Source organism: Astatotilapia calliptera, chromosome 3 (genome assembly GCF_900246225.1).
Source record: "Astatotilapia calliptera chromosome 3, fAstCal1.2, whole genome shotgun sequence".
Lineage (NCBI taxonomy): Eukaryota > Metazoa > Chordata > Actinopteri > Cichliformes > Cichlidae > Astatotilapia > Astatotilapia calliptera.
Genome location: NC_039304.1, coordinates 45,228,410 through 45,253,761, shown reverse-complemented (window position 1 = coordinate 45,253,761; position 25,352 = coordinate 45,228,410). Strand labels below are relative to the sequence as shown.

Genomic DNA, 25,352 nt, shown 5'->3' with positions numbered 1-25,352 from the left:
GTCAAAGATGTGCGCATTTTTTGACGTCACACTGTGCGCCACGTTATTGTTTTGGTGAAATGAATTTCTACAATACTGTTACTGTTAATTCTACTCTCTGCAGTGTTTAAATGCTTACATACACACACAGTTACTGTCCCTCCACACATACGACTCGGTTCTGCTTCTATGCCCCAGCTTTGTTTACTCTTTCCCACCGAGGCTTCTAGACTTCTGATTGGCCAACATTTCTGCACAGTTAGGAATATATCGCCACCTGTTGCTTTGACATGTTCATAGCAGCGTTTTCCTTCATTTCTGCCTTTATGTGTGGACGGGATTATTTTTTAAAACGAAAACGGAAAAGCTCCGTTTTCCTGTCCTGTCATTAGCCTCATGTCAGTCAGCTGTTCCCCCATGTGTTCCCACTTCCCCTAATCACCTCCTGTGTATTTAAGTCCTTTGTTTTCAGTGTGTCATTGTCAGATCGTCTGCGTTGTTTCTAGGCCAAGAGGTCAAGTTTTCTTATGTCTGGTCCATGTTCCTGTTGTAGGTTTTTATTTAATTTAGCTCAACCAGTTTAGTGTATTGTTAGTTTTGCCTTTTGTTTGCAGTTAATTTGCTAGCCACAATAAACGGCTCGTGCTGTGTGTCTGGGCGTGCCCGTGTCTCCGGACCGTGCTCTCTCGGGGCTCCGTGCTTATGTGTTTAAAAATCTGTTAAACCATATTAAAATTGTTTAGTTAAACTTGTGCTTTTGTAACATTCAGTATGGCCGGAAATACAGGCTGCATGCCTTGGGGCAAAATTTTATTTCGATTTATATGCATTTGTAGATTTAGAATAAAACTCAGTCAGAAAAAAACTCTCGCCAATCCCCTAACCCTAATCCTCCTTACGCAGGGAAAACTCCTTAAAAATCCCTCCGCGTTTTCTCCAAAACCCTAGAATAACTTGTTGGTACCCCCTCTATTCCCAAAACCTTATATTCAAAATCAGGGGAAAAATCCTTAGTCTTTTTTCTTCAAAACCATCCCTCTTACTAGCTACCTCTAAAATTCTACGCAGAGTCTAAGTTCTACCTCGCTCTTAATCGTACCGACCCGCAACCGCTTCCAGAGCACAATTTTTTCCTGCTTGTTCGCTCCCGCTCAGCTCCCGAATGCTGCTTACCTCGTTTGAAAATTTCCGCCGGAGACCAACTCCGCCTAATGTCGCCCCCCTGCCAATCACATAACAATGGCACGGCTCCCTTCGCACCCCGGTTAGCCAATCGGCTGTAGGTCCGATTTTTATGATCTCCCGCTCAGGTTAAGACTGCCGCCGTGCTCCCAGAAGACCCCTGCCTTCAGCCATATCAACAACTGGCGCCGCTCAGACTGCTTGCAAGTTCGCATAGGGAGCGGCCGATTTCAACAGCAACTTGCGTCTCTTTCCTTATCCGCATATCATTCGGTAAGTGTTAATCTTCCTCTCTAACTACATGTTTGCATTTTCCTTTTTACCATTCTCTCAATCCTTTCATTTAAAAAAAATATCACAATGGTTTGTAACACGTACAATACACCATCCGTCCATCCATTCGCTTCCGCTTATCCTTTTTTCAGGCTCGCGCGGTGCGCTGGAGCCTATCCCACGTACAATACACTTTAAAATATATATAAGCTCGACTTTTAACTCCCGTAAAAGTTTATACATTACATGTCTACATCACCTATCATGGCCTCATCAGGTATCTCATATCATCTTGTTATTGTTATGTTATGCTCCTTTGATATTTTGCTAGTTTGCGTGTTTTAAAACTCTTTTTGTTTTTCTTTATATTTTTAGACCCAGATGTGTTAACCTGATCCCTGCGAAACACCAGCTCTGCGTGGATTTTGACCGCGAGTGACCGGATGTTGTTTCCGGCCTGAGGTTGCCTGAAATGCCGTGAGGCTCGTTTGAAAGATTGCGCCCGAGACCAACTCCGCCTCCAAGGCATGCCTACCTTTAGCTGCCACCAGTGAGATATCAGAGCCGGGCTCCCTTATCCAATCAGGAGCACGAGGAAGACAGCTTTTGCAGACTCTCCAGAAATATACAAGTCCTTACCAGCTGCTCTGCAACCCAGTGTTTCTGGTCCCCTCACTAACATCGCTTTTTGAGATCTTTTTTATGAACCACCAAAAAAGCAATTTTACCCCACAGTACAGAAGACTGGATCTGAGGGCAGCAGCGGAGACAAATGATTGTAATGAAGCGACGGACATTTCATGGCTGGTCTTAGATAATCGTGAGTTATTATGTCTTATGGTGAAAAGTACATCGTTTTGCAAGAGGCATACAAGCACTGTGGAAAAAGTAATCATAAAACTGTTTTTGTGAACACCCTACGTTATGCTTTAAAAATGTGATACATGTAATGTGATCATCAAAGAACATGATTTTTTTTAAAACTTTTATTCTTATGCTTTTAAAGTATGTCAGATTATCTTAAAACACTTATTTGTATGTTATAATGTTTTTCTTACACCATGTGTAATTTTCATAGACACCTTGTTCATTGTATCAATGTGTAATTATCTATCTTTGGTAAATAAATAAAATATTTAATCTTGTATTTGTGTACTTTCTGGTGATTCAATAAAAAATGAGTCACATATCGCTCTGATAAACACAGTTAGCTGAAAGAAATGTTTGATGGAACAAACGAAACAAGTGTCTGTGCTGCTAAACTTTTAAGTCACCATGGTTTAAATGAGAAAATGCCACTAGGAAACTAGCAGCCCTTTGTTGGGATTTTTAGAGATACAGAGATCCACCACATACAGAGATTCACTTTTTCACGTTTCATGTTTTTTTTCGTCTGCATTTGGGTCCACCTTTCACTCTACACACAGTCAGCCCCGCTGATTGTGACATATTTGTACAAAACATGGGTATACTTATTACATTTGAGTCACATGTGTTCTTGAAGAAAATGTATCTAAATCTGCCCCCAAGAGACTCACAGTGTCTTATAATGAGAGGCTGCTTTCTCTCACACATTATGTTCACTTATTATCAGCACATGTTGTTGTTCTGTGGAAGCTAACATCTTGTAGTTTCTGACACTTTGCATGTTTAGCATGAGGCTAAAATCCCCCCTCAGTGGGTCACTGGTGACCTGCTGGATGTTCAGAGGTTCATTAAATCCAACATGACTAAAAACTCAAATGTCAAAGGAAATAAACAAAATATTTAAAGTCAATCATTCTGGTCATAATTGTACTTTGACCTTTAACCTCTCTGCTCTGTGTTGTTTCCTCTTTCAGACCAGAAAATCATCACAGCTGAGTCTGGACAGGACATCACTCTGACATGTCGAGCTCCAAACAACAACATCACAGCTGTACAGTGGAGCAGAACTGACCTGAGAGATAAGTATATTCTTTTGTACCAGGATGGTCACTTTGTTCCAGACGACCAGCATCCGTCTTTTAAGAACCGGGTGGATCTGCAGGACAGACAGATGAAGGATGGAGACGTGTCTTTGATTCTGAAGGATGTGACGATTAATGATGCTGCAAGATACAAGTGTTATGTCCTAGTGAATGGAACAGACTCATGGAAACTCCTCAGCATCATCAACCTGAGGGTTTCCCCAGGTGAGTGAGTGATGGTCCTACAGTCCAACGAGCATATTTAACTCTTTGAAGGATAATTTTAACCATATTTATACAATATTAATATAATAATAAAATCACTTTAGTACATGACGATGCAAATATTTTAATCTAAATTCTAATGTCAATGAACTTACTTATCATGACTCTGTCATGTAGCACACCTGCAATACAGGAGAAATTTCTGTTGTTTAAATGATTTAATTTGCATCAGCAACTTACAAGTTTCAGCACTGGACCTCTCTGTGAAATCAGCCATCTGTCTGCACACAAAAGATGAGCCTGTGTAACTACAGGGCTCCAACAAACAATAGCCAAACATTATGTTGATGTTTTCAAGTTTGTTTCTCTCTCTCTCTCTCTCTCTCTCTCTTGTTCTCTTCAGAAACCATGAACACTGAAGAAAACACAAAGTTTACAACGTAAATGTCTATCATCTTATTAAAGTCTAACATGTTATTGCCCATAAACAGTGTTGAGCTAGCAGTACAGGAAAATGTTCAGATGCTGAACATACAGCATCTGTAACTTTGTATCCATGCTAGTTCTGACCCACAATGCCATAGTTGTGCTCTTAACTAAACCCTGGTCATGTGACCATTACATACTCTACCTCAAACAAACTGTACAGCACTTTAAACCTTTAACAAACCCTTATTTCTTAATAATTTTTTAGACAGGTTCTTAATCTGTTGTGGGAACTGCTGGCTTGTGTGTGGCTGGGTGCTGTGTGAGGAGTTTTTCATGAGCATGCTCACGTGTGTGTGAGCATGCGCATGAAAAACGCGGTGACTGAAAAGAATGTCACGGATAGAGGCAGCGACCGGGATCAGCGTTCTAATGGGCTACAGCCCATGCAGTGTGTTTTCAAATGTGCAGTACCGGTATTAAAGCCTCGTGTCTTCAGTACTCCTGGGTGTCTCGGCTGATTTCTGTCTGCCTCACTACTCCACAAAAGTGATGGGAGTTAACCCCGAAGGAGGACAAAACTTCGGCCCTGGAGGAAGCATTTCCCCTTGCGTCTCCCGACCACGGTCAGGGGACCGACAGCGAGGAATGGTTAACAAATCAATGCTACATTTTTTTGTCTCAGGGACAGTTACCCCCTGGATTGGGCCAGATGCTGCTGCAGTCACACACACCAGTGTGACAGGAGTGTGAGAGAGATTAAAGAGAAAGAGACAACAGAACATGTTCAACTATGAAAACTCGACTTTAAAACATTTAAATAGGTGCTGGATGTTCAGAGGTTCATTAAATTCAGTCCAACATGACTAAAAACTCAAATGTCAAAGCAAATAAACAAAATATTTAAAGTCAATCATTCTGGTCATAATTGTATTTTGACCTTTAACCTCTCTGCTCTGTGTTGTTTCTTCTTTCAGACGAGAAAACCATCACAGCTGAGTCTGGACAGGACGTCACTCTGACATGTCGAGCTCCAAACAACAACATCAAATTTGTACATTGGAGCAAAGCTAACTTGACATCAGGCTATGTCTACTTGTACCAGGAAGGGCAATTTGTTCCACAAGATGGGCACGTTCACTCAGATGATCAGCATCCATCTTTTAAGAACCGGGTGGATCTGCAGGACAGACAGATGAAGGATGGAGACGTGTCTTTGATTCTGAAGAATGTGACGTTTAATGACACTGGAACATATGAGTGTCGTGTCTTCATGAATGAAACACGCTCTCAGGAGCTCATAATCATCCTCCACCTTCATGTTGATCCTCCAGGTGAGTGAGTTGAGTGTGTGTGTGATCAGAGGTGAAGCTGCTTCCTGGTTGTTGATGTTTGTTTGTAAAGATGTTGTTGATGAGACTTTGTAGAAAGCAGCTGGTCTGAGTGATGTGATCAGAGTGCAGTAGATAATGTCTGACAGCAGTTTGAAGAGGAAATGGATTCTGTTCTGTTCTTCACTCATCACCTACCTGACAGCTGACACCTCACACCTGTTTCTCACCTGCAGGTCAGCCAGGAGTAAACAAACAGGATGGAGGGAAGAAGGAAGAAGGGAAGAAGGATGAGGGAAAGAAGGAAGAAGGGCAGAAGCATGAAGTGAAAAAGGAAGAAGGGAAGAAGGATGAGGGGAAGAAGCATGAAGTAAAAAATGAAGGAGGGAAGAAGGAAGAAGGAGAGAAGGATGAAAGGAAGAAACCTGAAATTAAAACAGAAAATGGCAGGAAGGGTGAAGGGGAGAAGGATGAATCTATTGCACTGCAAGCTTTACCTGTTCTTCTTGTTGCTGCTGTTAGTGTTTTTTTTCTCATCTAAAAAAACATCAAAAGAATCCCCCAAAAAACAACAAGCAGAGTCAAAAACGATAAAAGGTTCTGTTCATCTGGTCTCATCCAAGTGACTTCTTCAGTCTCAGCTGACTGCAGGTTTCCCCAACATGGAAAAAAGAGCTTTGTTATCCAACCCTGGAACATCACCAAGTTATTAGTTCAGGTATGTGGATGACACCTGGGTGAAAGTCAAATCTCAGGATGTACCACTGATCACATGAACTTTGTGGACCAACACATCAAATTCACCAGGGAGGATATGAAATATCTCAGAGGGTTCAAGAGCTGAACTCTGAGTCTCCTGCTGCTGATCCAAACTCTGTGTTGACACCAAAAGTGAAGAACATGCTGATCATCATCTTTAAACCTCACAGCAGAACTGTGGGTCAAATGATCTGAAGACACACAGAAATGAACTTTCCTGTGCTGCCTGACAGTGACTCTGAACTACAGTCTTCAGAATGTTCATGAACACAAAGTAAAACTGTGTTACAAACATGTATGAATTAGTGCTGTCAGCGTTAATCTCTTTAAAATGACGTTAATGCCATAACAGCATTAACGCAGCAAATCTCTGTTAGTGAGTTACCACCGGTCACCTGCACAGTGACAACGTTTTATGTAGCTAACAACGTTAACGAGCTAACTGCACTAACGTGTTGATGCTGTGCAGCCCCACGCACGGGGTGATCCACCATAACTTGCTAATGGAGATTTGCCTGATGGCTCATGGTTCAGCTACAACTAAATGATTGACATTGAGGTTTTTATTGAGAATTTAATTATTTTTTTTTGTGAAATTCAAATTTGATTCCAAAGAGACAAAGAAGTTTGGGTGGTTCAAGTCTTTTGCACAGTACTGTGTGATTTTTCATAATATAACAACAAACATCACATGTGGTCAAAGTGTCTCCAGATCACAAACTTGCCTCAACTCTTCCAAACCATCCCAGCAGTTTATCAGTTACCGCGACAAAAGGAAAAAGAAAAGCATCTAAATTTGCCCAGAGACCTTAAATAAGGTTCCAAGCATCCGCAAAGACAAACATCATATAAACAAAACATTCCAGCAGCTATAATCGACGTCCTCAGATCTGGTACATTAATTGTCCAGGAAACTCCTGTTTTTATAGCTTGGATCATTTTTGTTTTTTTGTTTTTAAAAAATAACTATTCAGTTATTTCTTAGTGTTTATGGGTCTTTATTTTCTTATTCCTGATGTGAGTTCCTAACATGGTACTTTATGCCTTTAGTTCTGTGCTCCCATTCAAGAGTCCTTTAGGTTTATGTGTGTATTTTGTGTTTGTGACTTAATTGACTTAAGTTGTTTGATTTTCTGTTAGAGCTACATTGAGTTCTGCTTATCTGGTTTCCTGGAAGAGTTTCCTGTTGTTTAAGAGTCTTTCCTGACCTCCAGTGGTTTTGTAGCTCTAAAGCTGCTCTTGACTTAATTTTTTTTCTCCCGAATCTTGTATTTAGACTCCATCTCCTACCTAACAAACAATCTTTGATGAAATCCTGAAGAGTGGATTAGTGAGACTTGAAATTAAATAAAATTTAAGATTATTTGACAATAATGATCACACTGATGATGTGACAGTTTCCTTCTGGTCCCTCCTCTGCGGTCAGAGCCTGGAAGATGTTATGTCATATATTATGCATTATGTACTGTGTGGAGTGGACGGGATAGAAAACCCAAAATGTAGACTCTCAGAATAATTCTCAACAGGCAGCTTTTTTGCCATTTTTTAAATGGGAAACATGTTGTTTACGAAGTGTTTTGATAACCATCTGCATGCATTCAGAGTTGTACATACCAAGGAGAGATGTATAGTGAAGATGTCAGATCTAACATTTTATAAACCTTTTAATATTCAAAGATCATCCTTTTCAGATGAGACATTGTACATTGTTCCTTCATTCACAATGTTTTGAAGACAAAATAAATGGTTTCTCAGAATGCCCTGATTTAATGGCCGGCCATTAATGGTCCCAATCACTTTGTGTCTGCTACCATTAATGGAGGTGCCATTTGAGCGCATTGACATCAACATTTCTTCAATCAATGATGTTCTAGCTTCGTCAAGAGCTTTTATATAAAGCAGAAAACCATTTTTCCAGGCAAAATGGGAGCATGCACAAAAAAAATAAAAAAAATAAAAAATAAGGACAGGGATAGCTCAGTAGGTAAAGTGGTTGCCCCATGATTGGAAGGTCAGGGGTTCGAATCCCCTGAACGGCTACCCTGAGGTACCCCTGAACACGGTACCATCCCCAAACGCTGCTCCCCGGGCGCTACACTGGTGGCTGCCCACTGCTTCACTGAGTGTATGGGTTAAATGCAGAGAAGAATTTCCCCACGGGGATCAATAAAAGTTAATTATTATTATTAGATAACGAGAGGGAAGCTGCAAAGAGACATGTAAGACTGCATCTCTGCTGCTCCATTCAAAATTGGATGGGTACCATCTCTTCTAACAAGACCAGATTTGTCCCAGAAAGGTTCCCAATTTTCTATAAAGCCCACATCTTTTTTGGAGGACTAAATAAACATCTCAAATACTGAGAAGGAAAGTGCAGCAGGGACAGGTATAGAGGCCATCTTACTAATCAGTCGGCTACGAGCTAAACTATGCCAGCAGATCCCTGAAGACACAGTGAGTGAATCAAAAGAGAATGTACCTGGCATAGAGCATGTGAAGATTAGACTAGGAAATAAGACATTATCTCAAAGTTTTAACTAAAGTGGCTAAGCATATGACCTACACAAAAACACCACTGTGTGTTGTAAGAGATACAGAAAGTGATACTCTACCACAGAGAGAGCAATCACCAAGTGACAGCACCACCCCAACCATACCAAGCCAAAATGTCTTGGTAAAGCATTAAGAGTTGTGCTCAGCTTGTGAAAAACAAACCCACATCATAATCCCCCGTCCACAAAATTTTAGACTTGGCACAATGCAGTAAGTCAAGTACCGCTCTCCTGGAAACTATAAAACTCAGCCTTTTCCCTCAGATTAGAAGCGCGGCTCGTTACTTCAGAGAGCACACCTTTGCAGTTAACTGGCGAAGTGCTTTACGTCACTGCATCCAATGCTTTCTATCTGACATGGTGATCTTGTTGGGTGTGGCTGTGTGCAGGCAGGAATAGGACCCAAGGTGCAGACTCCGGAGACAGACGTGAACTCAAAAAGGCTTAACATATATTTCTAGTTAGAGAAATTTAAGAGGCTTATCCCTCAAAACTGTAAATACAAAAAAGTTACACAAACTAGTTTCCCACCACAGGAAATTTATTTTGAGTGTCTTCATAGTTTTATTTTTGAAATACACCAATTTTTATATACTGCAGGAAAAACAAAAATAAATATTATAGTGCAAATTTGCAAAATAACAGCATATGCATCAAAATAAACTATTTCCAGCAGTGCAATATGAGTCTTAAGCATCCCAGAAACGACACAGAAAGTCATAAAGTCAAACATAACTTTTTAAAACACATAACAAGTAAAACACAAGCTCATAAGGCCTCGATCGTAAAAAACTACATTTCCGCAAAATGACGTCACTTCCGGTTTCGGGCAGGTCATGCGGTCATGTGATAGTTCGCGCTGATGGACGTAGGAAGTGTTACAAACAGCTGATGGATCGGCGAAGCGTGTTTCTGGAATATCATGTTTTTGTTGCTGCAAGTGATTTAATTTGGTACTCAAAAATATAACATAACTGGAAAAAACTCAAAACAAACTTAAACCAGAGGAATGCCAGAACACACAGCTAAGAAAACGGTAGATCACGACACAGACACTAAGAAACACAGGGCTTAAATACACAGAGGGAGCAATCAGGAAATGAGTAACAGGAGGGAAACACAGCTGGGGCAAATCAGAACTGACGAGACCAAAGAAGCGTAACCTGAACACACTGAGAAAAGACGGAGACCTTCAAAGTAAAACAGGAAACACATAACACAGACTGAACAAAGACACAGACTCACATGCAGGCACTACAAAGGGAACAGAGACGTGGGAACAGGGCAGACACAAACACTGACTGAACACGGGGATATAGGAACTTAAGATACACATAGACGCGAACTAGACAAGGGGATGCAGGTGATAGGGGAGACAGAGCAACTAAAGAAGACAGAGACCTAAGCCATAAGACAGAACTCAAAGAAACCAAAAACTAGACAGTATAAATAATATCATAAACTCAAAAACCCTGGGTCGACGACCCAGGCATCCTAACAGATCTAAGGCTTTTAATGCAGCTGCTCAGCCATTTCTCCTCCTAGAACAATGGGTTTTATTTTATTTTATTTTTCTCTCTTAAAAAGTGTGTGTAAGAAAGGTTTCCTGTGTGAGAGGTACTATATGTAAGCTATGTAAAGATCCAACAGGTGGCAGCAGAGGAGCCTCAGTTTCACCACCAAGATCGAACGTCATTCCAGATGATTAGGGCTGCTGGGTAGACAACGTTATACAGTGACAGGGTTGCTGGTCCGGTGTGATGGGTGGAGGCTGGTTGCCTTCCTTAGATTTTATAGGACTGCAAGATGCAGCTGGCTCCGTTATATTTCAGACCTGAAATGCAGACTTATAGAAAGTGTCCTTAAAGCGCTCCAAACATCTGTCATTATAGCAGGACAGCACTGATCCCTCAGGGCTCACTCACTGCAACATGTCTGTCTGATCACAGTTTTCTGTTCCACTCAGAGGTGAGAAACAGAGATTTTATCTAAACTAGAATTTTTAAAAAGCCATTACAATCATCTAACATGGATTATACAAAGGCACATGTCAGGTGTGATCATTTGATTGACCTAATGCAGGGATGTCATGAAATTATGCTTTTTTAAATATTCTTTACTATGTTTGTGACACAAAAGGGGAAAAAAACAGCTTGAAGAAAATGGTAAATGGACTGGTTCTTAAATAGCCCTTTTCTGCTCTGAGCACTCAAAATGTTTTGTCTAAAAAGCTTTGTCTAATCTACTTGCACCAACTTAAGTTATCATCTCAGCTTTCTATAAAGAGCTGATGATTCTTAAAATAATAGAAAATAATTTCTGAATCCAAAGTGCTGAACAACCTTGAATAACACTAAAGCTTTTAACCAGTGTATATTTGTTATAATCAGTCATGTCCAAAACCAAATGACTGTTATTAAATATGTTTCAGCCACAAAACCAGATAATTCCTCATTAATTTAAGAAAATAAGAGTCCTGATTTTTGACCTCTTAGGTACAAATATTTTGGCATCATTATTTAAAGACTGGCTGCTCTCCAGTTTTCTTCATTTATACGTTTGCATTGGAGGACACTGGTCCAGCCCACCACTGTCTGTTCCAGCCCACCACTGTCTGTTCCAGCCCACCACTGTAATACAGAAACACAGACATGTCTGCTGGAACTGCGTCACTCTGCTCCACTTTGCTGTTTTTCAGCGTCTTCGAGTTCGTCTCTGCAGGTGAGATTAACTGTTAGAACGTGTTTATCTCGGAGGTAAATAACTGAAGAGTATCAGCCTGTTTACATGGTAATACACTTTGCATGTTTAGCATGAGGCTAAAATTCCCCCTCAGTGGGTCACTGGTGACCTGCTGGATGTTCAGAGGTTCATTAAATCCAACATGACTAAAAACTTAAATGTCAAAGGAAATAAACAAAATATTTAAAGTCAATCATTCTGATCATAATTGTACTTTGACCTTCGACGTATCTGATCTGTGTTGTTTCCTCTTTCAGACGAGAAAAACATCACAGCTGAGTCTGGACAGAACGTCACTCTGACATGTCGAGCTCCAAACAAGAAGATCATAGTTATAGTTTGGAGCAGAGAAGACCTGAAAGATGAATATGTGCTTTTTTACGAAAAAGGACAGTTTGTTCCAGAGTACCAGCATCCATCTTTTAAGAACCGGGTGGATCTGCAGGACAGGCAGATGAAGGATGGAGACGCGTCTTTGATTCTGAAGGATGTGAACACTGCTGATAGTGGAACATACATGCGAGTGTCGTGTTGTTAGTGGAACAAAGCGCAGGAGGAGAGGCATCAGTACGGAACCAATCAGCATCATCCACCTTCATGTTGTTCCTCCAGGTGAGTGAGTAGAGTTTTGTGTGTGTGTGATCAGAGGTGAAGCTGCTTCCTGGTTGTTGATGTTTGTTTGTTGTATGGATGAGCTGGTGGATGTCAGAGGTAGGCAGATGTTTCTCCAGCTGTTGTCTTTGTGGCTGGTAGTCTAGAGTTGTAGAGCAGCATTGTTTGGTTAGAGCAGAAACAAAGACATTTATGTCTCTTCTTCTCTTGCTCTCTAACTCGCCTGTAAACATGTGTGGGGAAACTCAATGTTAAAGTCTACAGCTGGAGGGGCAGGAGAGGGGTGAAGCTGGTGGTTGTGAGTCTGTGAAAGTGAATCCTGCCGGTGCCGTAGATGGTGAAAACGTACTTAGTGCAGACACAAAACGTCCATCAGCTTCAAAGTGTGTCAGAAAAATGTCCACATGGTGACTGATGGATGAGAGAGGTCCCATTGTTGTTGTTGTGCACAAATCATTGAACAACACAATTGTGACTGTTAAATTTTGTTATCTTTGACACTTTTCATAGATTCAACCAAAAAAAGAAGAACTGTGTTTTAGTGACAGGCTGCTAGCATTAAAGTGTCTAAAGATGCTTGATCCTTTGAGTTTGGAGTATTTTTATATTTGAAACAAATTCCTCTGTCAGCTACAAGGACTGAAACTGAGTGAAAAAGCAGCCAGTATCCAAAGAGAAGCTTCAGAAAGCTTCTGCTGTTTCTTAAGATTTTAATTTGAAAAGAAAAAAGTGTTGTGATTTGATTCCAAGGAGACAAAGAAGTTAGGGGTGGCTCAAGACTTTTGCACAGTACTGTGTAATTTTTCATAAAAACAGGCATCACATGCGGTCAAAATGTCTGCAAAGCAAAAACTCCCCTCAGTACTTCCAAACCACCCCAGCAGTTTATCAGTTACCACGACAACAGGAAGAAGAAAATTACTTAATTAAGGTTCCACCCATCCGGAAAGACAAACATCATATAAACAAAAAATTCCTACATCCTCAGATCTGATGCATTAAGTGTTCCAGGAAACTCCAGTTTTTGTAGCGTGGATCGTGTTTCTTTTTTTGTTTGTTAATTCTTTCTTGACATTTTGCTTTCAGTTATTTCTTAGTGTTTATGTGTCTTTATTTTCTTATTCCTGATGTGAGTTCCTGTCATGGTATTTTATGCTCTTAGTTGTGCGCTTCCATTCAAGAGTTCTTTAGGTTTATGTGTGTTTTTTGGGTTCATGACTTTAATTTCATTTTGAGATGTTTGATTTTCTGTTTGAGCTGCATTGCCTTCTGCTTATCTGGTTTCCTGGAAGAGTTTCCTGTTGTTTAAGATTCTTTGATCTGCAGTAGTTTTGTACTTTGAGATTTCAGCTTTAAAGCTGCTCTTGGGTTTATGTTTTTTCTACTGAATCTTGCATTTAGGCTCCATCTCCTACCTACCAAACAATCTTTGATGAAAACTTGACTGAATTAGTGAGACTTGAAATAAAACTGGAAATCGCTGACCAGAAGAAGATTTCCTTTTGTGTCCCTCCTCTGAGGTCAGAGCCTGGAAGATGTTTAAAACCCTCTGGTTTTCTGCATCCCCCACCCCCTTACTTTAGTGTTCCCGGTCGAAATTGACTGGTCCTTGTTAACTGCTCTTAAGTTATCACAAAGAACATTTCTCACCATTTTTATTCAACTTTCTTTAGCTGTATCTCAAAGCAGTGTTTAACATGAATAAATAGACATTAAATAACTGCAGTGAAAATACAAACAGGCACTGAAAATGAATTACAAAATGAACATTTAATGTAAAAAATAAACTGAAAACCAAAGACCAAACTCAACATGAAGCCTAGTGTGTATGTGTGAGTGTGCTTGTGTGTGTTTGTCTGTGTGTGTGTCTGTGTGTGGGCATGTGTATGTTTGTGTGTGCATGTGTATTCATGCACATGACTGGTATGTGATACTCAGGAGAGGTGGGCCTTGCAAACATATTTGCAGCATCTTAGGCTTGTTTTGTTGTCTCTAGGGGCACAGAACTCACAGCGCTTCCTTTTCAGCCAATTTAATTTGTGCTTGATGCATAAAGTTAAAAGATTAAAACTAATGAAACAAATTTTAAAAAGAGACTTTTGAAAAAATGTAATTACATTTTATATAAGGGATTATGCATAAAAATAGAATTGGACTAAAGGTCTATTGCTTTATTATCTATTCAGATTGTGTATCATGTTTTTTAAAAGTAACTAAGTTACTAATTACTTTTGAAAATAAGTCGTCAGTAAAGTTATGTGATTACTTTTTGGAGAAGTAATCAGTAATTAATTACTAATTACTAATTACACACAAACCTTTAACCTCTCTGCTCTCTGTTGTTTCCTCTTTTAGACCCAAAGATCATCACAGCTGAGTCTGGACAGGACATCACTCTGACATGTCGAGCTCCAAACAGCAACATTGTGAAGTGGAGCAGAGCTGACCTGGTGCCACAATATGTGATTTTGTACCAGGATGGTGACTTTATTTCAGCCAATCAGCATCCATCTTTTAAGAACCGGGTGGATCTGCAGGACAGACAGATGAAGGATGGAGACGTGTCTTTGATTCTGAAGGATGTGAACACTGCTGATAGTGGAACATACGTGTGCCGTGTTTTCATTGAAGAAACACGCTCATGGAAGAACAGCATCATCCTCCACCTGATTGTTCCTCCAGGTGAGTGAGTAGAGTTGAGTGTGTGTGTGATCAGAGGTGAAGCTGCTTCCTGTTTGTTGATGTTTGTTTCTAAAGATGTTGTTGATGAGACTTTGTAGAAAGCAGCTGGTCTGAGTGATTTGATCAGAGTGCAGTAGATAATGTCTGACGCAGTTTGAAGAGGAAATGGATTCTGTTCTGTTCTTCACTCATCACCTACCTGACAGCTGACACCTCACACCTGTTTCTCACCTGCAGGTCAGACAAGAGGACCAGAGAAGGATGAAGACAACAAAGATGGAGGGAAGACGAATGGAGTAAAGAAGGAGGATTTACCTGTTGTATTGATGTGCTTCTTGTTGCTGCTGTTATTGCTTTCTTAATCTACAGAAAAAAAGATAGAAAAGGGACAGTATTCTGTTGGACATCAGCCTGTTTCAGACGTCTCAGGGCTTCGTACAGATAACTATGAGACTCCTGCTGCTATTTCAATCCGTTAGTGTTAACTTTCAGTTTCAGGTAAAACCTTTTAATAACCATTATCCGATGGCCTGGCACCCTGTCCTGCTGTATGAAACCTCACACTCAGTGACAGCTGGGATCAGCTCCACCCATGTCAAACTAGAAGGAAGGAAATTTACTTCTTCACAAATAGTTGGTTTAGAAACAAGATCCAGCTTTTACGAAAACATCCAGATAATCCTCACAGAGTTGTTTATGAAGGCATGTGTAAGTGAGCAGATTAATAACTTGTTACTTGTTTGATTGAGCTTTAGACAGTGATTATTACAATTTATTTATTGTTTCATTGTTTGTTTACATTTATGATAGATGGTTATTAGGAAGTTTGACCATACTTAATTTTTCATTTCTCTGTTTGTCATCAAACCCTCAGACTGTGTTAGTGTCTGTCTGAGCTCTCTATCAGCGACTCTATGATCCACAGTGTTTGTTCCTCTTCAATAATTTATCACAGGATTGATTAACACCATTTAAAACAGTATCACAAACTAAACCTTACATTAAATTAGTGTTACAGTACAGCTTATTTTCACTGTGCAAGAATTCAATGTACAAGATTTTACACTTTTTTGTAAAATACTCTACACGTGTGAGTATATTTGTTTCATTTTCCTGTTCAGCAGCTGTTTGTAAGATCAAAGTTGTTCTGTGAGGATTGAACCACAAAGACTGATGCTCAGGTAGAGATCTGCTGTTACAGAATAATTACAGTCACTGACTAAACCAACTGACAACACATAGGAATTATAGGGACTCAATAATCGAAGTGTGAAGGATGCACTGATCTGCTCAAAAACATTTTGTTACATAAAATTAGGTAGAGCTTTTTTCCGTTGGCATGTAGTGAGTTTTTGGGTCTTGTCCTTCATATTATTTTTTTTTCCTCAGATATTTTTATTAAATTTTCTGCATCCATTTTAACAAAAGATAAATTGAACAATATGCCGTTTTCTTTTTGAAGAACATAAAACAATATGAAACACACACTCCCACCTCATAATTATAGGAGTACCAGTGGATGTACAAAAAGAAAAAAGAAAGGGTCCAATCTAATAATACGAATAGTAAACCCTGGAGTACAAGATAGCAGTTCCTGAGTGTACAAGAGAGATGTGAAGAGTTTCAGAACCCACACCCCCACACAGACACAGGAAAAACAAAACAAACAAACCAAGAAAAAAAAAAAAAAAACCAAACATAATGAGTGGTCAGCTTAGTTGTAGAGATAAGTCAAATCTGTAAGAGAAAAGAAATATGTATAAAGTAGGTAAGTAAGTAAATGCCATCATAAAGCGCAGGCATAATAGAGTCTGTATACTTAAACATAAGATAAAATAAAATAGAATAAAGTCTGAGCTGGCTAATTGGGAGTGTTGAACATAGTCAAAAAAGGGTTGCCAGGTCTTAAAAAATTTGGCCATAGACCCACGCAGGGTGAATTTAATCTTTTCGAGTTTGCTAAAATGCAAAGCGTCACTGATCCAGATTTCCCAGGATGGGGGAGAAGGGGACTTCCAACATAACAATATTATGCGTCTTGACAATAAGGTGAGAAATGCTACCAAATCCGCTTGGGGCGTCGGCAAGACAACTGTATCAGGAAGAACCCCAAACAAAGCAGTTAAGGGCACAGGTTGGAGGGGCAGCTGGATGATCTTTGATAAAGTCAGAAAAATATTAATCCAGTATTGTTTGAGGGATGGACATGACCAAAACATATGTATTAGAGAGGAAGGTGTTTGATGACAACAGTCGCAATCAGGGCTAAGGTTGGGGTATATTTGAGCTAGTCTGGTTTTAGTCCAGTGTACACGATGCAAAATCTTACATTGAATCAGCCCGTGTTTGGCACATAATGAGGAGCCATGGACCCGGTAAAGAATTTTATCCCAAGAGTCATCCTAAATCACACACCCCAAATCCTGCTCCCATGCCATTTTAATAGCCGAGGTTGAGGAGTTGCCAAAGGAACATATTCTCCCATACAGACAAGAGATCAGGCCCTGTGATGAAGGGGGGGGGGGGGGGGGGGGGATAGAAGGTTATCAAAGTCATGACAAGGAGGTCTAGATGGGAAATGGGAGGATTTCTCCTTAACCCTAGAACACTATCGCTGGGTGATTTACACCCGAGCAAATACATTTACATGATTTCTCTCTCCTGCAGCTGTTTGCATGTCGAGGAGCCTGTGCCTTCACCAGGGAAGTCTCAAATGTCCCAGGAATGGGTGGACCAAAGACCAGCTCTCCAGAGTCATTATTTTGTTTTAGGAGGGTTTTTTTTTTTTCATTTTGTTAGACATGGCACAGTTGAAAGTAAAAGAAGACCACTCTAATTTGTCATGTGTTGTCATATTTTGATATATTTGATTACTTACTTACATACCACAGCTATGCAGATGACACACAAATATATATCACAATGTCACCAGGAGACCGAGGCCCTGTACAGGCTCTTGGTAAATGCATTGAGGAAATTAATGACTGGTTGTGCCACAATTTTCTCCAACTAAACAAAAACAAAACTGAAGTAATAGTCTTTGGCGCCAAAGAAAAACGATTACAGGTCACCAGAGAACTTCAATCTATACATCTAAAAACCACCAACCAGGCGAGAAATTTGGGTGTAGTGATGGATGCAGACCTAAACTTAGAAAAACACATTAAGACAATAACAAAATCAGCTTACTATCACCTCAAAAATATTTTCAAGGATAAAAAATCTGATGTCTCAACAGGACCTGGAAAAACTAGTCCATGCATTCATCTTTAGTAGGCTTGATTACTGTAACAGCATCTTTACAGGTCTACCTAAAAAATCAGTCAGACAACTACAGCTCATTCAGAACTCTGCTGCTCGAGTCCTCACTAAGACCAAAAAAGTGGACCACATCAGTCCAGCTCTGAGGTCTTTACACTGGCTGCCTGTCCGTCAGAGGATAGACTTTAAAGTCCTGATGCTGGTCTATAAAGCTCTTAATGGTTTAGGACCAAAATACATCAGTGACCTCCTGACCCAGTATGAACCTTCCAGATCCCTCAGGTCATCTGGATCTGGTCTTTTATCAGTTCCCAGAGTCAGAACCAGACACGGAGAAGCTGCATTCAGCTTTTATGCTCCTTATATCTGGAACAAACTCCCAGAAAGCCTCAGATCAGCTGAAACACTCAATTTATTTAAATCCAGGTTGAAGACTCACCTGTTCTCAGCTGCATTTGAATAAAGCACCAAGTCCACACTTTTAAACTTAAATTTCAAAACTTACACTAACTACTGATTTTATCTACTGTTCTGATTTTATCTGTTTTGATTTTACATACTGTTTTGTTTGTTTGTTTGTTTGTTAAGTGGGTTTAGAGCTCTGGGTAGTTCCCCAGCTGGGTCTAGACTGGGTCTAGAGAGTATTTTAAATTCAGGGAATTTAAAATAGAAAGTAGCTCGTCCACAGAAGGACTGGTAGCTCCCCTTACGATAAGGGTTCATATCGCGCGAACAGGTGTGAAATGTGTGTGTTTAGTTAGTTTGTTTGTTTGCTTGTTTTAATCAATTTTAAATCATGCTTTTTATTTGTTTTTGTTTCCAATGTCTCTGTAAAGCACTTTGAATCACCTTGTTGTTGAATTGTTCAGTTCAGTTCAGTTCAGTTCATTTTTATTTCAAACATTTCAAACATGTGCCTTCACAATCATTACAAAATATCATTCCATTATTTGTTTGAAAAGGAGTAGGCAGAAGTATTTACTTATTTGTCCCTACCCCCTCAAGTTTTACCTCTCATTCATTAAATTTTTTTTTTGTCTTAAATTAAACAAACAACATATGAAACATATGAAACATATGAAGTAAAACAAAACATAACATACATAAATCAAAAACAAGAAATTAGCAAGCCCCACCACAGTATAGTTTCTTTCATATGAAAAATACAGAATGTGTATATTTGCAGATACACAAGTTATGGAAAAACAAACAAACCAAAACAAAAAAACCAAAAAAGAACTGCAACACCATTACCAGCAACATTACCGTCCTGGGTTAAACCCGTTTTCTTCATTCTTATACTTATTTAAAATTAGGTTTTTATATTTTACTTTAAACTGTTTTATGTTTTTACTGTCTTTTATTTCTTCTGTTAGACTGTTCCATAATTTAACTCCTGCAATTGAGATAGACATAGTTCTTAAAATTGTTCTAGCACTTTGTATTTTTAAATTCCATTTCCCTCTTAAGTTATACCCACCTTCTCTTTCTATGAACAATTTACAGATTTCTTTGGGAAGCAATTTATTTCTTACTTTATACATTATCTGCGCTGTTTTAAGCTTCACCAAGTCTTGGAATTTAATAGCTTGCATTTTGACAAAGAGTGCATTTGTATGGTCCCTGTACCCTACATTATTTATTAATCTAATGGCCCTTTTCTGTATTATAGTTATTGTTTGTGTGTTACTTTTGTATGTGTTTCCCCAGACCTCTACACAGTAGCTCATATATGGCAGTAGTAAAGCACAGTATAAAATGTGCAGTGCTTTCTGATCCAACATATGCTTTGCTTTCCCCAGGACGGCAATGCCCCGTGCCAATTTCCCCCGAACATAAGTAATGTGTGGCTTCCAACAGAGCTTGTGGTCGATGATCACCCCAAGAAATTTTATTTCATTTACTCTTTCTAAATATACATTGTTAACACATATTTCTACTTCGATGTTTTTCTTTTGGTTTCCAAACAACATAAATTTGGTTTTATCTAGATTCAATGATAATTTATTTATATCAAACCACTTCTTTAATATCGTTAATTCCTGTGTGATCATTTCCAAAACCTGTGGCAATTCCACACCTGAACACAGTATATTTGTGTCATCTACAAATATCACAAACTTTAAAATCTCCGATACTCTGCAGATATCATTTAAGTACATAATAAACATTTTTGGACCCAGTACTGAACCTTGAGGTACTCCACAAGCTATATCCATCAAATTAGATTTATATTCATTTATTTGTACATATTGTTGCCTATTCCCTACATAGCTTTTTAACCATTCCAAAACCACTCCCCTAAACCCGTACTTTTCCAGTTTTTTTAATAGAATTTCATGATTAACAGTATCAAACGCCTTCTTTAGATCTAAGAAAACTCCGAGCGCATACCTCTTATTATCCATACATTCCGTTATCTTTTCCATTAAATCTATCAGTGCCAAAGCTGTTGATCTGTTGTTTCTGAACCAATTGTGCTATACAAATAAATTTGCCTTGCCTTGCCTTACTTTTTATTGGTTATATTATATCGGGTAAAAATCACCCGGCATTAGTGATTGTGTTACTATTTATAGCGATAGTGTTCTAGGGTTAACAAAACTCCGGATTTGTAAGTAGCGAAAAAAGTGACTTTTTGGAAGGCCAAATTTCAATGAGAGCTGTTCAAAGGAGGCAAATGTATTCTGAATATACAGATCAGAAAAAGACCTGATACCCAAGGAGGCCCACAAATAAAAAGCATCATCAACTAAAGAAGGCTGAAAAGAGGGATTTTTCAAAATGGGTGACTGAAGGAAAAAAAGGTCAACTTAAAATAACGACGAAATTGATACCATATTTTCAAGGTAACTTTGACAATAGAGTTATTATAAAAACCTGCACTCGGAGGCTGCTTTTGGGCATAAATCAGGGCTGGTAAAGAGGATAAGGCACAAGAAGAAATCTCCAAGCTCAGCCACACCGGGGCTGTCCTTCATATTTTTCACCTAATTTCCTTCGGGATGAAAAAAGTATTCTGATTCTGATTTAGATTAAGTATTCTGGGCAGTAAACTCACTACTTTCTGTAGTTTCAGAGTCAGATATTAATTTCTCTAATTCTGCATCACAAAGCTTATTACATATTTGTTGCTGTGAATATTAATATTGTTATTGGTATTGTAATGTTCTTCATCATGGTTGTTTTTCCATGCTTTTTCATTTCCGCGTATAAATATTGAATGTTTTGGTAAAGTTCATCATGAGCAACAACAAATCATTTCACAAAATAAAACTGGAAAAATGTCCATTACGCACAGACCCTTGATTAAACTTTTTGATAAAACTTTATCAAAAATCACATGCTCAGCAGCCTTAATCATTGAATGTAATCTCCCTCTTGTTTTCTAAACTCTGTTCCTGCTTTATGCAATCCAAACTGTGTGTGTGTGTGTGTGTGTGTGTGTGTGTGTGTGTGTGTGTGTGTGTGTGTGTGTGGTGACAGAGCTGAGCTGTTGAGTTCCAAAAATGTCTACATGTTAAAGATTAGACTTATTATTAAATATGATAAATTCATGGCAGGGATTAGAAGTGTGAGTTGGAAGGACTACAGGGTCACATCACATTCCATCACCCACATGGTGCATTTACAAGTATGTAAAAGATATATCTCCAAGAGATATAAAACTAGAAATTACAAATAAATGATGTGATACTGGGTAAGATGGGGAAAAAAGTAAACCACAGAGAAGATTCAATGATGCAGTAAAGGAGGACTTTACATTATTACAAAGAAATATTATATAGAAATATTTCTCACTGCTAGTGATGTACTGCATTCAAAGAGCAAAAGAGGTCACAGAGAGTCGGGAAATTATGCAAACTCATTGCCTTAACATAACAAAGTAAAACTTGCTTAAGATAACTAGGTGAGGACGTATTCATTGAAAGTACACAGTACTAAGAATAACCAGATTTTTCTGATTGTGCAATACTAATTTTTTCAGTTTACAAAATTCACGTTTCATGTAACTGAAATCTTTAATTATCTGGTCTAAAGCAAATAATGCTATAGACTATATTTATATGAAATTTGTTTATATTGTGTATATTCACTATATTTGATGTATTTTAGCCATACATAATGCATATTACAGAGTGCAATAACCTGCATATGTGTAAAATTAAAATTGATTTTGCCACCCCATTTGATATCTGTTATGGTTCAAAATATTGGGGATGGAGACAGGAGAAACACCACAATAACAACACTGGTCCGGCCGGGTCAAGTCAAACGATGATTTTATAAACTTCATGAGTGTATGCACTCACTCCAAGAACCGTATGATTATAAATATGCATATACATATGCTAGGATGAGATAGCTGACTTCATCTAACTAGCAAATGTTGTCCAGGCTACGTTGGTGATGCAGTTTTTTTTAATGTGTATGATATTTTTGTCATGCGATTTTAAAGCCGGTCCTACAACCGCATCCAAGAATAACATGCAGCTTATCTCAGAACTGTCGGTGAAAATTATTCTTGGAGCTAGGTTTAATTGAGCTGCATTTTAAAGAGGTGCAATTTCACAATTTGTGTATATTTTCTAAGTTCACTATTTTGTCATGTGTTGAGAAAAACACAGATTTTAAAATTACATGGTCTAATATTTACATTTAGCATATAACTGCAACATTATTTTTTCGTTTTTTTTTTTTTTTAAAGACTCGAAAGGACTTGAAATTCAAAGTTTCAGACTTGTGACTTGACTCGGACTTTTACACCAGTGACTTGAGACTCGACTCTGACTTGCCTGACATTACTTGAGACTTGACTTGAGACTTGAGGATAAAGACTTGAGACTTGCAAAACAATGACTTGGTCCCACCTCTGCTAATAATCTAGATTTAGTATATTATATATGCCCATCTTTAATTAACTGAAATAGAGTGGTATTGCCAAAATCAATAGGTCAGCTGGACTCAAACACAGCACATGGAAAATAGGTTTAGTGAGTTCATTTACAGTGAATGAAGAAGTTAAAGTGTTTGCTAATGATGGTCTGTTTGAAACTCCAGCCTGTGTGTCAACAAAAACCTAACTGCTCCAGAAGCACTGTGTCGAGGTATGATCTGAATAGAGTCACACAATCAGTGAAGTCTGAAGCTTCATTTGGTTCATCAGTGCTTCGTCACCTGATTCAGTGGTTTATAAGGAAGTAAATCATTGGCAGGATTTGTGCTTGTTGCTGTGATTTTGCTGAGATAGAGAACCAGTGTGAGTCATGGAGGCAGTGGAAATATCGACTTTATTATCAAAATGATCAACAATATTTTATTTTTTCATAATATGTCTCCAATACTACTTTTCAATATGTACTTTTGTTATAATGCATGTATGATCCTCCTACCATCAAATGTAACATGTCACAATCCTGTGGACTTTCAACTTCCTTACAAGTAAGAGACTTTCAAACTCCTCAGCACTGACATCAGTGAGGATCTCACTAACCCATAACACACAGCATCATCAAAAATGCTCAATAATGACTCTTTGTCATGTTCCTATGTCTGTGGACTCTGTGTTTATGCTTAAGTTTATTAATATTCTGTGGTTTTGTTTATTTTGGGTTGTTTGTGATTATCCCTAGTGTTTTGTGTCCTCTGTGCTCTCCTGTTCCATGTTTCAAGTACCTCTTTTCTGTCTCCTCAGTCTGTGTGAAGTTTGTGGCGATCGTGGCTCAAGAGTTGGGCGTTCGTCTTGTAAGGTTGCCGGTTTGAGCCCAGCTCTGACAGTCTCGGTCGTTGTGTCCTTGGGCAAGACACTTCACCCGTTGCCTACTGGTGGTGGTCAGAGGGCCCGGTGGCGCCAGTGTCCGGCAGCCTCGCCTCTGTCAGTGCGCCCCAGGGAGGCTGTGGCTACGCTTGCCATCACCAGTGTGTGAATGTGTGTGTGACTGGGTGGATGATTGTGTATAGTGTAAAGCGCTTTGGGGTCCTTAGGACCAAGTAAAGCGCTATACAAATACGGTATGGTACAAATGGTAAAAGACCATTTACCATTTGTGTCTTTAGAGCTCAGTCGGTGTGTTTCCTGTTTTATTTTTAAGGTTCATCTGTCTTGTCAGTGTTTCTAGTTTTGCTTCCCCTTGTCTCGTTATGTCCAATTAATCCCAGCTGTGTCTGCCTCCTGTTTCCCTGATTGCCCTGTTTGTATTTAAGCGTGTTTTCTTGTGTGTGTTGCTGGTTTGTCTGTGTTACCTCCCTGCGTCACTCTGCGTTCATCCATGCTGTTCTCCCTGCTCATTGTCCTTCATGTCTTCTCTGCTCCCTCGTGTTCTGGTTTGTTGTTTAGTTTTCCCAGTTTAGGTTGTGTCTAAGTTTTGTCTTTTCAGCACCCCCGCTTGTGTGTTTCACTCTCCACCAATAAAAGCTCACTCATATCAGCAGTGCCTGCATCTTGGGTCCTCCATTTACAACTCACATGGCTTGTCTGGCAAACCATGACACCCTTCTTCCTAAGGAAGCTGAGAAAATTTGGATTAACCTCCAAACTGCTCAGTGCTTTTACAAATTCACAGTGGAGAGTATCCTGACAAACTGCACGGGAACTGCACCACTCAGGACAGGAAGGCTCTCCAGCCTGTCATTAAAATGGCATAACTCATCTATGGAGTGCGCCTCCCAGCACTACAGGACATCTACAACACTCAGGTCAGGTAAAGGACACATAACATCATCAAGGACAGCACACACACATACTGTTGACACTCCTGCCATCTGGCAGATGCTCCGGGAGTGTGAAAGCGAGAACAACTAGATTAAAAAACAGTTACTGTCCACAGACCATCAGGCTACTGCATCACTGACTATTACGGAATTGTAATTATCCATAACTGTAGATTTTCAATTTTGTACATTTATACACAACATAATAAAACTGTAATTACCCTTATTCTGTAAATGTAAAAGTCTGCACATGTATATTAACCTGTAAATTTGCAATTTGTGTACATATCTCTACATATACACCTTAATATTGCATACTCTGTATATATTATCACTGTGACAGTGTTGCAACTACTAGTACTTTAAATTCTGATTACACCCACGCACTGTTTTACTTATTTAGTTGTGTGAAGGGAACCTGCAAAATAAGAATTCCATTGCTATTGTAACCTATTGTGTTTTGTGGAGACCATGACAATAAATTTCTTGAATCTTGGAGAGCAAATGAAGCTTTCTGAAGCTTGTATTGAAAAAAGATTCATTACTGGAAGCTTTTCTTTTTGGTGACATCTGGTGGCCAAACATATAAAAAGCAACTTGAATCTTAAACTTTAATGAACTGCTTCATAACTCAGCTCTGCCAGTTTTGCACCAGGTAGCATGTCATT

The 25,352-nt window shown here is 39.1% G+C and overlaps 2 protein-coding genes across 2 annotated transcripts in view; both read left to right on the top strand.

Moving 5' to 3' along the window:
• The first annotated feature begins 3,160 nt into the window (after window positions 1–3,160).
• On the top strand, window positions 3,161–7,318 carry LOC113015038 (uncharacterized). The gene is made up of 5 exons (XM_026156940.1): window positions 3,161–3,178; window positions 3,404–3,608; window positions 5,012–5,368; window positions 5,602–5,882; window positions 7,265–7,318. The coding sequence occupies exons 1-5, from the start codon at window positions 3,161–3,163 to the stop codon at window positions 7,316–7,318; spliced, it is 915 nt and encodes a 304-aa protein (XP_026012725.1).
• Window positions 7,319–11,327: 4,009 nt separating this feature from the next.
• Window positions 11,328–25,352, top strand: part of LOC113015028 (neural cell adhesion molecule 2-like) — a 339,210-nt gene continuing 325,185 nt past the window's right edge. Inside the window, exons 1-3 of the mRNA XM_026156929.1 lie at window positions 11,328–11,397; window positions 11,926–12,030; window positions 14,386–14,712. Coding sequence (XP_026012714.1) covers window positions 11,328–11,397; window positions 11,926–12,030; window positions 14,386–14,712 — 502 coding nt within the window. The remainder of the gene's footprint in view (window positions 11,398–11,925; window positions 12,031–14,385; window positions 14,713–25,352) is intronic.